General features: G+C 48.5%; 2 protein-coding genes and 1 long non-coding RNA gene across 53 annotated transcripts; all 3 read left to right on the top strand.

Moving 5' to 3' along the window:
• The first annotated feature begins 862 nt into the window (after nucleotides 1-862).
• On the top strand, nucleotides 863-8,684 carry rflna (refilin A). The gene is made up of 3 exons (XM_048988177.1): nucleotides 863-1,075; nucleotides 6,533-6,642; nucleotides 7,802-8,684. Exons 1-3 carry the CDS (start codon nucleotides 863-865, stop codon nucleotides 8,133-8,135), a joined length of 657 nt encoding a protein of 218 aa, XP_048844134.1. The 3' UTR covers nucleotides 8,136-8,684.
• Nucleotides 1,069-6,538, top strand: LOC125715794 (latent-transforming growth factor beta-binding protein 4-like). 50 transcript variants are annotated; one of them, XM_048987940.1, is made up of 4 exons: nucleotides 1,069-3,505; nucleotides 3,594-3,637; nucleotides 3,726-4,253; nucleotides 4,298-6,538. In XM_048987940.1, the coding sequence occupies exons 1-4, from the start codon at nucleotides 3,431-3,433 to the stop codon at nucleotides 4,806-4,808; spliced, it is 1,158 nt and encodes a 385-aa protein (XP_048843897.1). In that variant the 5' UTR covers nucleotides 1,069-3,430; the 3' UTR covers nucleotides 4,809-6,538. The 50 variants fall into 50 exon arrangements, 49 of the variants coding, with proteins under 49 accessions (XP_048843897.1, XP_048843923.1, XP_048843982.1 ...); XM_048987966.1 differs by having other exon boundaries at nucleotides 3,594-3,813; nucleotides 3,902-4,253; XM_048988025.1 differs by having other exon boundaries at nucleotides 3,594-3,813; nucleotides 3,858-4,077; nucleotides 4,166-6,538.
• Nucleotide 8,685: 1 nt separating the features above from the next.
• On the top strand, nucleotides 8,686-13,246 carry LOC125715992 (uncharacterized). Of its 2 annotated transcripts, none has more exons than XR_007384239.1 (2): nucleotides 8,686-12,747; nucleotides 12,868-13,246. It is a non-coding gene; the product is annotated as an uncharacterized LOC125715992 (long non-coding RNA). The 2 variants fall into 2 exon arrangements; XR_007384238.1 differs by having other exon boundaries at nucleotides 12,808-13,246.
• Nucleotides 13,247-13,552: the final 306 nt, after the last annotated feature.

Here is a 13,552-nt window from a genome sequence, read left to right as displayed (position 1 = left end):
ACTGGCCATATGTGGAATTAGCGGGGCTGGACTCGCTATCACTCCCATTAAGCGGAGCCTTCGAGATCCGGCCGCACATTTCGCAGTGGAGCCGCGTCGCTGTTTGGCTGCTTCACAGCAATAAAGTGCCAGTGTGGAGTACCGCGCAGGGAGACATAGGCGACAGCTGTTTTCTGGTACTTTTCTATTCTTCTAAGTTTCATAAGGCTATTATTTTTCTTCATTTTGTTTGGTTTTTTACGTGAATGGGACACTGTGCGATACAGGGTGGGGAATTTGGGGGCAGACCGATTCCGCTGCGATTACTGTGCTCTGAAAATACTTCGAGGAAAGTGATATTGCTATTTACCAACTTCGGACAAGCTGAGATTTGAACTCGGAAAGCAGTGGGTCATTTTAGAGACTTGCTATTTGCTAGAGACCTGCTGTCAGACATGTATCTATTTATTTTTAAACGACTATTATAATCAGTCAAGCGGACGCATTTTTATAAACAAGATTTCGATACATTGTTGTGTAAACGAGATTTCGTTACATTTTTTTGCTTGCGGAACACGGGTCGAAACTATCTGCTTTTAGTTCTGGGCGATGCAGATTACTGAGATCCTAGATGGAAAATGCTCTTAAAAACTACTGGCTGTGAGTTTGCAGTAGTTAAACTGAAAACATTATGGTGCATCCTTGATTTTTCCTTTGCAGATTGTTTTCCGGATGAGCCATTGGAAATCGCTTTGTATTTTTGCTATCAGAATTTTGTTTGACGCACTTCCATTACCGACTTTTCTTATCGACGCCTGACTGAAAGGTAATCACTGTGCGGGGAGTTTCGCCTGGGCTTTCCTTGTTTTGAGCTGTCCCAGAAATGGTGGGGCACCTACACTTGCAAGCTATGGATGACAGTCTGAAAGGAAAGAACCGGGAGGGCTTGCTCGACAGTCCGGATTCCGGACTGCCCCCGAGCCCCAGCCCGCCCTTCTACTCGCTGTCCCCGGCTTTGCTGGAGCCGCGCCCCGGGAGCTGCGCTACCCCCACCGAACATGGACAATGGAGGAGGGAGAGTAGAGAGGGAAAGCTGGTAAGAAAAAAGTCAAATCTATTCTTCAAACGATAGATGCGACACTTTAAACAGCGCATGGAGTAAACGTCAGTGTTGGAACAGCATCGCAGATTAGGGTGATGGATGAATGGATGGATGTTCGGTCGGTTTCTATGCCTTACCGTGGAGAAGACGGTTACCCCAACAGGTCTGCGAGAAGGTGTGCCCAAAACAAAATGAAAGTTCATATAATTTCATTACTCAGTAGGTTTCATTCTTATATGTTGCCCACTAATGACTGACGTAATGTAGGCCTATATATTTTCAAGGGATATTTAAACGCAGGTGCAATCGGTATTATCCCAGACATATGAAATTCGCGTCAGATCCAACACGCCAACATCAGCATTTTTGCCTAATATCATGAATGTCATCAAGTCTATGTTCTTTGTTTACGTCCTTAAATGCAGATGAGCACATGCAGTTTGTTTATGTGTGAATTATTTACAATTACTGACATTTATAACAGTGACACATTTGACAGCTAAGGTGTCAGATGTGGGAAATCCTATCCGTGCCTTTGATTTAACAACTCGCTGTCGCTGATAATGAATATTTAATTTTATTTGTTTGTTTATGTGTTTATTGAAACTAAGAAAAAATACATATCTAAATAATATTTTTCATTTTTGTTATGAGACTATATGGTCAAGGAGGATGCAGTCTGATCTTTTGGTTAACAGATGCTGAGCTTTCAGTTATAGAATCTAAGAATCCAAAGGCGTTCATATGAAGAAAACATTTTCAAAATAAAAAATTTTGTTTTTTTAAATTAATCAACATTGTATCATGTTGCTGTTTGACAGAACAGACGATACAATGATATGCCTGACCTTTTCTACAAATGATTTCTTAGCTTTGTGAAGTTTAATAGTAAATGGTATAATTACTTGTGAGATGGTCATTTCCAGCACATCAGCAGAGCTCTGCTGCTCCCAGCTTGGACCGTGACTCTCAGCACTAACCCAGAGCTCAGACTCTGTGCCTCTTCATATCACATCTTTACCTCCCCTAGGACTTACTTTACACGGACTGCCCCCCCGCAGGTACTCAGAGATAGGGCAGCCCAGCACCACAGAGTCCTTGGCATGTCATCTATATCTGCCTGCCTTGCATCTTACCGCTTGTCCAGGTTGTGGTGTTTGTAGGTCAGCAGCAGAGGGGTGAGTGCTGAGAACCCAGGGCTCACCTCTCACTGATGGTGCTGCTTAGCCCATCATATCAAATGATGCCATTGCCAGTACATGGGGGCTGAGGCTGTTTGGGGGGGTTATGTACACCAAGCCGTGCCGCCAAAGCTCTGTGCTGCTGTGCTACTGTCCAAACCCTGGGAGATTCGGCATATTCACAGAGCAGGAAGAGCAGCACAGCAATGAAAAATACAATACAGCGCCCCCATGAGGATGGCAGTGGTAGGAATTCCTGTCCTGCGTTCCCAGGCCTCCTGGCTCCAGCACTAATCCCCCTCTCTGCTTTGCGGCACGTACAGCCTTCCGTTGTTTTCTAGGAAACCTTCCCAAATTCTCTCTTTGTCGCTGCTTTCTTACCGCTTTCCTCCAAGTGCAAATACTCTGATAAGTCTGATTGCCCTTGATCTTGTGTTAGAACAGATCTGGCTAATAGATCAAAATAAGTATGTGCTTTCTGGCTCATTATTTGTGGAGTGTACCACGAATAAAAATAGGAAGGAACCTCCCTCAATGAAAGCATGCTCTGACCAATGTGTGCAGGCATAAAACAGACATCTGTACCCCCTGATGCAGAATAGGGAGGTACTAACTTGTTGGTTTTAGGAAGTGTTTTCAGGTGTTACACAGCCATGTTTCTCATTCGCTTCTCTTTTACTTGCTTCCTCTTTCATTTGTTTTATCTCTTGTTCAGATTGCGTCATGAAGAGAAGAGTGCCCCCCCCATAAAGGTGGGGCACACACGCACAAGTGCGCACACATACACAGGTCACGCATTCCTGCTTTCCTCAGTAGCTTTCGGAGGCTTCCAGGATTACAGAGAGAGGCTCAAATAGCTTCACACTGTCTTTTCTTTGAGACCCCCCCCAAGTCATGCACATTCTGACTGGACCCCCCACAGCGGAGAATTCCATGCCTGGGATTTGTTTTTCTTTTTTCCAGTTCTGCTGCTCGGCTCTCCCTGACCGGCTCTATTTTAGCCTGCTCTCTTTGCGTACCCCCCACAGAGTTCTGATCACGTGACCATGCCACACGGAAAGCTTGCAGACTGTTGCATAAGACTGTGGTGACCTCCATTTTCTAATTTAAACACAGTGGGGAGGGGTGGGGCCAAGGTCTAAAACAGAGCAGAACCTAAATCGTGCAAATGTTAATGCAGAGGGTAAACTGTCCAGCAGGTGCCTTCCTGGGCCTGGAGGGTACACTGCCCAGCAGCCGGCAGGTGCCTTCCTGGGCCTGGGGGGTACACTGCCCAGCAGCCGGCAGGTGCCTTCCTGGGCCTGGGGGGTACACTGTCCAGCAGCCGGCAGGTGCCTTCCTGGGCCTGGAGGGTACACTGCCCAGCAGCCGGCAGGTGCCTTCCTGGGCCTGGAGGGTACACTGTCCAGCAGCCCGCAGGTGCCTTCCTGGGCCTGGGGGGTACACTGTCCAGCAGCCGGCAGGTGCCTTCCTGGGCCTGGAGGGTACACTGCCCAGCAGCCGGCAGGTGCCTTCCTGGGCCTGGAGGGTACACTGTCCAGCAGCCGGCAGGTGCCTTCCTGGGCCTGGAGGGTACACTGCCCAGCAGCCGGCAGGTGCCTTCCTGGGCCTGGAGGGTACACTGTCCAGCAGCCCGCAGGTGCCTTCCTCGGCCTGGAGGGTACACTGTCCAGCAGCCCGCAGGTGCCTTCCTCGGCCTGGAGGGTACACTGCCCAGCACCCGGCAGGTGCCTTCCTGGGCCTGGAGGGTACACTGCCCAGCAGCCCGCAGGTGCCTTCCTCGGCCTGGAGGGTACACTGCCCAGCACCCGGCAGGTGCCTTCCTGGGCCTGGAGGGTACACTGTCCAGCAGCCGGCAGGTGCCTTCCTGGGCCTGGAGGGTACACTGTCCAGCAGCCGGCAGGTGCCTTCCTGGGCCTGGAGGGTACACTGCCCAGCAGCCGGCAGGTGCCTTCCTGGGCCTGGAGGGTACACTGCCCAGCAGCCGGCAGGTGCCTTCCTGGGCCAGGAGGGTACACTGTCCAGCAGCCGGCAGGTGCCTTCCTGGGCCTGGAGGGTACACTGCCCAGCAGCCGGCAGGTGCCTTCCTGGGCCTGGAGGGTACACTGCCCAGCAGCCGGCAGGTGCCTTCCTGGGCCTGGAGGGTACACTGCCCAGCAGCCGGCAGGTGCCTTCCTGGGTCAGGAGGGTACACTGTCCAGCAGCCGGCAGGTGCCTTCCTCGGCCAGGAGGGTACACTGTCCAGCAGCCGGCAGGTGCCTTCCTCGGCCAGGAGGGTACACTGTCCAGCAGCCGGCAGGTGCCTTCCTGGGCCTGGGGAGGGGGGCTGGTATGTGTATATGTATGTGTGTATGTGTGTGTGTGTGTGTACAGCTGTGGGAGAGAGAAACATGAGATGCTGGGATGAGAAAGTGCCGCTGGCATCACTTAAAAAGCATTATTACGTGGATTTAAATACAGCACCTTATGGAGTCCTTTGCCTTTTCATCTGCTTCAACTGTACTTCTCTCTGTCTCCTTCCTCTTACCCCTCCAAATGACTCATAAGTCCCAGTGCAGCGATGGGGACACTGTGGCCAGCAGGTTGGCCCATCCTGTGGTCAGTGTGAATCCCAGTGCCTGAGTACAGCGATGGGGACACTGTGGCCAGCAGCTTGGCAAATCCTGTGGTCAGTGTGAACCCCAGTGCAGCGATGGGGACACTGTGGCCAGCAGGTTGGCCCATCCTGTGGTCAGTGTGAATCCCAGTGCCTGAGTACAGCGATGGGGACACTGTGGCCAGCAGCTTGGCAAATCCTGTGGTCAGTGTGAATCCCAGTGCCCCAGTGCAGCGATGGGGACACTGTGGCCAGCAGGTTGGCCCATCCTGTGGTCAGTGTGAATCCCAGTGCCCCAGTGCAGCGATGGGGACACTGTGGCCAGCAGGTTGGCCCATCCTGTGGTCAGTGTGAATCCCAGTGCCCCAGTGCAGCGATGGGGACACTGTGGCCAGTAGGTTGGCAAATCCTGTGGTCAGTGTGAACCCCAGTGCAGCGATGGGGACACTGTGGCCAGCAGGTTGGCCCATCCTGTGGTCAGTGTGAATCCCAGTGCCCCAGTGCAGCGATGGGGACACTGTGGCCAGCAGGTTGGCCCATCCTGTGGTCAGTGTGAATCCCAGTGCCCCAGTGCAGCGATGGGGACACTGTGGTCAGCAGGTTGGCCCATCCTGTGGTCAGTGTGAATCCCAGTGCCCCAGTGCAGCGATGGGGACACTGTGGCCAGCAGGTTGGCCAATCCTGTGGTCAGTGTGAATCCCAGTTACCTAGTGCTGCCCCTTCATCACCTTAGCTACTGTGTGATGAATATACTGCTGTAGAACTGCTGACGTCACATCACCTAGGTGGGTGTTACACAGTGGTGGTGGGTGAAGTGGCTCCCCATTGATTCTGTAAACCGCTTTCGGTGTCTGGAAAAGTGTTATATAAATGTGGCATTCATTCATTCATTCATTCATTCATAAGTATTGAAATAATGGAGAAGACTGCACTCCACGATCCGCCGTTTTCCCGCTGGGAGGACCTCGCATATTCCTCACTGCAGTCTCCCAAGTCAGTGTAACTTCACTGATGTCTCACTGCTTGCTACACACATCCACAGAATCTTAGCAAGTACCGACACATAATGTTAGACAAAAATATATCAGTAGCAGCCAAAATGTCCACATTTCAGCACCATTACTATAAGTGCAGTATAAAATCGCATCTCTGAACGCAGTTTTTCCAATTTGGCCCCTTACAAGATTAGCTGAGATGAATCACCACACAAAGCAGTTCTCTTTAAACTGCAGAATGGAATGTTAATCTGCCATTTATACTGAGGAACAGAAACCCGGCACATTTGGTTAATTGTTTCAGTTTTAATTGTTGCATTTCCTTTCAATTATGAAATTATTAATGATTAACGGTAATGATTAAATTAATAAAAATGGTGACAATTTAATAATTATCTATATTACCCAAATTTTTTATGATTATTACATTAATTAGCTTATTAAATTATGTAATTAAAAAATGTAATTATTAAATTATTTCAATTATCTTGCAGATGATCATTAGGTTTGCTTTTTTACAAGGGGCAACCAATTATACAATATGGTGGTTTTCATTACGAAAGCTGGTGGATAGAGGGTGTAAAGTCTTTAATTATGACGAAATCTCCTTAATGTCTGTCTGTGGTCTGTGTGTGTGAGGGCCAAGGCCTTTGACTTCTGACAGTTTGTCCCTCCACAGCTACCATACCTGCTGCTGAATTCTACGGGGGCAGATGCCAAGTGCCGCCTGTACCCCGTGGTGTTTGGAGAGAGCATTGAGGTCAATCCTGAGCCGGAGCAGGAGATCAGGTAACAGGCCGCGGGGGCGTGGCCGAGCACCGCACAGGAAGTTGTGCTGTGTGCCGTCTGGGGCAGAAAGGCGCTGCTTTGCTGCGCTAGGCATTAGGGCCTTACATGTGCACAGTGCAGTCTGTGGATTAGATGCGGATTTTGTACTGGATGGAAATGTTTGAATGAAAAGCAGTGTGGTGGTGGCCTCATACCTCCAGAATCGTGGGTTTGGATCCTGTGTGTTTGTGTGTGTGCAGTGTGACCGTGTGTATGTGTGTGTGCAGTGTGTGTGTGGTGTGACTGTGTGTGTGCATTCGTGTGTGTGTGTGTGTGTGTGTGTGCAGTGTGACCGTGTGCAGTGTGTGTGCGTGGTGTGACTGTGTGTGTGCATCCGTGTGTGTGTGTGTGTGTGTGCAAAGTGTCTCTGTGTATGTGTGAGTGTGCAGTGTGACCGTGTGTGTGCAGTGTGTGTGCGTGGTGTGACTGTGTGTGCATCCGTGTGTGTGTGTGTGTGTGTGCGCAGTGTGACCGTGTGCAGTGTGTGTGCGTGGTGTGACTGTGTGTGTGCATCCGTGTGTGTGTGTGTGTGCAAAGTGTCTCTGTGTATGTGTGCGTGTGCAGTGTGACCGTGTGTATGTGTGTGTGCAGTGTGTGTGGGTGGTGTGACTGTGTTTGTGCATCCGTGTGTGTGTGTGTGTGCAAAGTGTCTCTGTGTATGTGTGCGTGTGCAGTGTGACAGTGTGTATGTGTGTGCGCAGTGTGTGTGTGCGTGGTGTGACTGTGTGTGTGCAGTGTGTGTCTGTGTGTGTGTGTGTGCAGTGTGACCATGTGTATGTGTGTGTGCATCCGTGTGTGTGTGTGCAGTGTGCGTGCAGTGTGACCATGTGTATGTGTGCATGGTTTTTGCTCCGGTATTCTGCACAAGTCCAAAAAAATGAGCATATATGAATGGGCATGAAGGTCTGCATTATGTGTCCACCAAACCCTGCCCTAGAGAAACACTGTATACTGGACATTGTACCTTGTGCATGGTCAGGTCAGATCAGTGGTTCAGCATGCTCTCAGTGAATCAATGCTTCCTATTGGGTGTCAGCTGATCCCCTTTGTACCGACTGCACTTCTCTTGGAAGGGAAGGATAGTCTCTCTGAGCAGATTAGTATCCTCTCTGTCTCCCAGGTGCAGCACAGAGGTTCGATATGCTTCAGACAGGCGCTTCCGCAACCAGGTCTACTGTGCACCGGTTCCGACAGTGACGGGCTACAGCGAGACAGTGGTGGCACTGCGCGATTGCACATGGCGGAGCTACAAGTCGGAGGTGCAACTGGAGCCGCGCCAGCGGCCACTGCACTACCAGAGTGTCACCATCGTGTTCCCCAAGCACACCAAGCGGACATACCGCACGACGCTGCTCTACAATGCCACCGCCGCCAGCCGCCGCTTCATCGCCAGTGTGCAACTGCGCTCCAGAGAGGACAGCAGCCCCTGCATTATCTACACTGAGGACCTTTAAATCCAGCCATTCCGGCCCCAGCCTGGCCCCGCTCCCACAGAGTGCCTTGCGGGCTGATGGTAGGGTGGATAGACGTCAGAGGGGTCTGACGGATGGCCTTACCGTCTAGGGAAACACAGATGACTGGAGTCAACAGACCCACGGTGTCTGCGTCTGCAGACAAGTGAGCGCATTTGACCGCATGCATGAGTCTGCGTGTTTCTGCACTATTCCCTTGGACATCTATTGTTCCGTCCTCCCATCCAAGTTTATCATCTCACTTTTTTTTGATGAGTTATTGCTTTAACCTCTGTATTGTAGTGTAGAGTGCTTTCTCTTCTGTTTATCATGGTCAGTTCCTTTTCCGATGACCCTTCAGGTCCACAGCTACGCAGCCATAGCTCTGGCATCTTGGATGCTGCTGGGGGGGGTGTACCCACATACCACATACATTCGTGGGTCAGGTGCCATCCATTTTGAGGGTGAAGGACCCAGCAGTACTTCCTGTCTAAATTAAGCCCTTTAAATTAGCTTGAGGGGGAGGGGGGGGCGGCTGATTAGTAGACCGGATTGAATTTGGTGGGGGGGGGGGGGGGGGGGTAAATCCAGCCCCATCATGGGTCATTTTGCCTGCTGGTTACAGGCTGTCCCCTCTGTCAGCCTGCAGGTACAAATATCTGTACTTTGTATTAACTTTCCCCATAAGAGTGGCTGGTATATCAACCTGCCTGTACAATGTTATATGCGGCATAAAGCATACAAACTGGTAATATGCCTACGAGTATTTTGGAGCTGCTGAGCACCTTGTGGGAATAGCAGAGGTGCAGCTGGCAGCCTCCCTAAAGGCTTGATTGCACTTACTTTAAATGTGTAAACTGTATTTGTATTCAGGCTTGTGTCAGTGTCACACATCAACTTCACCGTATCTGCCAGGGCCCCCTTGGCTGTGGCTGGAAGCACAGTGAACCTGGAAACTCTCTTGGGGGTGACATCCGATTAAGGCGAGGGCTGTGATGTGTGTGTGTGGCTGTGCTGATTAGAACCTGTATTATTACTCAGAGCTGAGCTGAAGTAAGCAATAAGAAGCATAATACTGCTCACCAATAGCAGGAAATCATGGCAGTCGATTCCTGTAGGATAGTCTGCCAGCTCAGTTACCAGTTCTGTACCATCCCTGTGGAGCAGGAGCCAGACCAAGGCTTTCAGTGGCTGGAACAACACAGAGACAGACTGTTTCATTCTCTGCAGATTTTGAGTCTCCCTTTTTATTCATGTCCACACGCTGCCTCATTCTCACTAATACAGCTGTACCTACCAATTTACAGTAAAACCTCGGATTGCGAGCATAATTTGTTCCGGAAACATGCTTGTGATCCAAAGCACTCGTATATCAAAGCGAATTTTCCTATTAGAAATAATGGAAACTCAGATCATTTGTTCTACAACCCAAAATATTCATAAACAAATGATTAATACAAATATAAAGTAAAAATACATAAAAACAAATTAACGTGCACTTTACCTTTGAAAAGAATTGTGGATGGTGTGAGGGAGACGAGAGAGGAGAAGAGGAGCGTAATTTTGTAGGACGGCCATGCAGACTGTTGTCTGCGGCAGTTCTGACTGGCATGCAGTTGCAGATGGTTTCCATTATCTGAAGCCTGCGCTCATTGCCAGCATGTTGTATGGCCCACATATGAGTCTGATGGAGGGGGGAGGGCTCAGTCACTGCACTCACTGGCCGAGGTAATTAGTTGCCCATCGCTGTTCTAATGACAGAAGATATATGTACGTCTTAAGTTCATTGTCCCTGCAGCAATCGTAGACTATGCAGCCACCCACGCAAAAAGGTCAAAATAGCCGGTCGGGATGCACTTGGAGTCGAGATGTACGGTCAACTGGCACTAGCCAGAAAATATCTGAGCATCGGTATGACGTCTGTACCTAATTAATGGATATTTTCTAAGAGTGGCCAGCTAATAGCCGGCTGTCAGCTGAGAAATACAAATGATCATGTTTCTTAACAAGAACCACGGTCTTTGTTCAAAACTGTATGATAAATAGCTAATAGCAGCTTGACAGCACATTGACTTCTGAGTTAACTGACTGCATGAAAAGCCAATATCAATAACGTAACTGTTAGAATAGACCTACTGCATAAATACTCATAATAGAAATTACAACATTCAGATTTTTCTTTCTTATAATCTTTATTCACTTGGCTATATTTTTTATATAGGCTCTCAATTTTAAGAAAGCAATCATGATTGCAGTTCTTACAACCAGCAATAGCATCATGTGTCAAATTACCCACACTAATGCGACACTGCTAAGCGCTGTAGGCTTACGAACTATGGTACAGTATAGGTAGCAGCATTAATTATTGTATGCATAGCCAACCTAAGTAGTAATGAGTATTGGGTAACAAGTGTTAAGTGACGAATACTGGACTGCCGAGTACTCAGTACTAACGATTACTCAAAAGTAACAGATAACCACATCACTAGCTCACTGGAATCTTTTTGTTTTTGTGCGACTTTAACAAGGAACCTGTCCAATGACAGCTGCTTTTACCTCCTTTATGATTTTTTGGAAATGTGGACATTGCATTATCGTTAAACAGCTTCATCGCTCGTCGGGTGGTGCTTTTCTACTAAGTTTTGACTATACGAGTGAGGCACACAGACCGAGACCAAGCTTTGGAAATGATTACCCACAATCCCGCAGCAAGAGAGGGAGAGAGAACTATCAGTTCAGTTCTGATTACGTGACGCTCGGCAGACAAAGCGTATACATAATACTCGTATTGCAAGACCTCGCTCGTTTATCAAGTTAAAATGTACCAAAAAAAATTTGCTCATATTGCAGAACACTCGCAAACCAAGTTACTCGCACTCCGAGGTTTGACTGTATTTTAGGAAAACACTCATCCACAACCTAGAGAGAGTGTAAAACTTCTACCTCGAAAAAAACCAGAAAACTCCAAACAAGAGTTTATTTGTACATCTGCTGAGAGGAAATTGGGTGTATTAAAGCCATATTAGTTGCCTGTTCATCTATGTTGTTTCCTTTTTGTGTTTGGAAACTACAAAGCCTTTTACACAGTACATCTTCAGTCAGAGACTTTTACTTTATATGGTGACCAAAAGTTTCCATTGAAAGAAACAGAAGAATATTGTGTTACTGGAATATACGATTAAACTGAATATTTACATGGAGCCTAAGGGTGACAGAATGACTCAGAACACACCGGCTAAAGGGACATACTAGAATTGGGGGCGAGGACTTTGACTGAAGTGGAGATGTGAGGTCTTAGTCGCTCTCTGTAGAGTATGTAACACCAAGATCTTGCATTGGTTTTTTTAGGAGTGGGTGAGGCTTGTCTCGGCACATCTCAGGTGGAGGTATCCCAGGATATTTTAAAAGAAAAATCATGTAAAAAGATGTTGGGAGGAGGGGTGTTGTGCTTCAAAAATGTTGGATTCTGACCAGAATGACCAGAGGTGGCGCAAACTGGGATTGGTTCCTATTATGCTGCACTGCCAGCAACAGCCAGCTCTGCAACACCAAACTCCCTCCCCCAGCCCAGCACATAAGTCCGCCCCCACCATACCCCTTCCCCCAACCCAGCATGCAGCTCCACCCCTACCGTACCCACCTCCAGCATGCAGCCCACCCCTCACTGTACCCTCTCCCCCAGCCCAGCACTCAAGCCTGCTCCCACCATACCGGTCTCCCCCAGCCCAGCACGCAGCTCCACCCTCACTGTACCCCTTCCCCCATCGCTACTCATAGCTCCACCCCAACTATATCCCTATTTCCACCCCGGAATAGAGCCCCGCCCCACCCATGTGTGTGATTTGACAACTTACCTTTTGTCTGTCTTACATATATTTGAATTATAGTTTAAATATTGAAAATGTAAATTTTTTTTAAATGTTTCTTACCTCATCTTTTCTATGATCTCAGTAAATGACGCGACACTGTGTATTGGTTACATTTCGAGTCCTGCAATGGTTTCGATGTGAAGGTGCTGATGGGTCCTTTTAAGAACAGGACAGCGTGTTCAGTGTGTAGCTGGCAGGAAGAACAAAGACGCACTGCAGAGTGTAGCTGAGACTTTGGAGGGTGCATGCAGTGGATTAGGGAGGGGGCCCTGTTTCCGTCATAGGGAACCCTTATCATTGCAGAAAACTGTGCTCCTGTGACCAGTAAAGAAGATGGATGAAAGCCCTGGAAAAGGCAGAGATGATGATGCAGGATGTAAGTGGTTTGCTGTACATCATGATGGAAGCACCTGTGTGGTGAGGCATAAGCGGTGAAGCAAAAAGGTGTGAGCGGAGAGGGTCTGCGTGGGCCAGAGTACTGCTTTTCGGAGCAAGTGTTAAAAGGTGTGAGCGGAGAGGGTCTGCGTGGGCCAGAGGACCGCTTTTCGGAGCAAGTGTTAAAAGGTGTGAGCGGAGAGGGTCTGCGTGGGCCAGAGGACTGCTTTTTGGAGCAAGTGTTAAAAGGTGTGAGTGGAGAGGGTCTGTGCGTGGGCCAGAGGACTGCTTTTTGGAGCAAGTGTTAAAAGGTGTGAGCGGAGAGGGTCTGCGTGGGCCAGAGGACTGCTTTTCGGAGCAAGTGTTAAAAGGTGTGAGCGGAGAGGGTCTGCGTGGGCCAGAGGACCGCTTTTCGGAGCAAGTGTTAAAAGGTGTGAGCGGAGAGGGTCTGCGTGGGCCAGAGGACTGCTTTTTGGAGCAAGTGTTAAAAGGTGTGAGTGGAGAGGGTCTGTGCGTGGGCCAGAGGACTGCTTTTTGGAGCAAGTGTTAAAAGGTGTGAGCGGAGAGGGTCTGCGTGGGCCAGAGGACTGCTTTTCGGAGCAAGTGTTAAAAGGTGTGAGCAGAGAGGGTCTGTGCGTGGGCCAGAGGACCGCTTTTCACATCTGGTGTAAATGGTTTCCTAACGGTTTGACAAATCTGTGCTCTTGTAAAATACTTCACTGTTGTATATGTGGCAATAAGGCACTTCATATTCTCCTTTATATTTTTATAGATCCCAAGTCAATGCTTTTTTTGTTTTGGACAATAGATGAGAAAATAATTTAAAAATCCAAATGTATATCTTAATAAACAAAAAACTTTACAATCCCATTTATGTTACATTTTTCCTCATTCATTTGCTTTAGTTATTTTATTTTTCAATTATTGTAATGCTAACATTATTGCAGTAGTATACCGTACAATAGCTGCATTGAAGAGGTTTGTGTCCCTGAAAGAACATCCAGGTTGTGGGTCAGATACCTGTGTGGCAGATTCAGTGCTGGCTGGCGGAAGGAATCTCACAGGGCACTTTGCCACCGAAGTTCAGGAACCTGGTTCATGATTCCAAGTTCCTGGGCTCGGAGTTGCATTCTGTATTAGTTGAAAATGGGCCGAAACATTTTATTTTACAGTACG

This window comes from Brienomyrus brachyistius, chromosome 2 (assembly GCF_023856365.1).
Source record: "Brienomyrus brachyistius isolate T26 chromosome 2, BBRACH_0.4, whole genome shotgun sequence".
NCBI lineage: Eukaryota > Metazoa > Chordata > Actinopteri > Osteoglossiformes > Mormyridae > Brienomyrus > Brienomyrus brachyistius.
This window is presented reverse-complemented; position numbering and strand designations above follow the sequence as displayed.

Excerpts from the sequence above, each read along its gene's own strand:
- rflna (XM_048988177.1), top strand. The coding sequence starts at position 863 with ATGGTGGGGCACCTACACTTGCAAGCTATGGATGACAGTCTGAAAGGA. Across the intron at positions 1,076-6,532 it reads AGAGTAGAGAGGGAAAGCTG|CTACCATACCTGCTGCTGAA; the intron begins GTAAGAAAAAAG and ends GTCCCTCCACAG. Across the intron at positions 6,643-7,801 it reads GAGCCGGAGCAGGAGATCAG|GTGCAGCACAGAGGTTCGAT; the intron begins GTAACAGGCCGC and ends TCTGTCTCCCAG.
- LOC125715794 (XM_048987752.1), top strand. The coding sequence starts at position 3,431 with ATGTTAATGCAGAGGGTAAACTGTCCAGCAGGTGCCTTCCTGGGCCTG. Across the intron at positions 3,506-3,593 it reads CACTGCCCAGCAGCCGGCAG|GTGCCTTCCTGGGCCTGGAG; the intron begins GTGCCTTCCTGG and ends AGCAGCCGGCAG.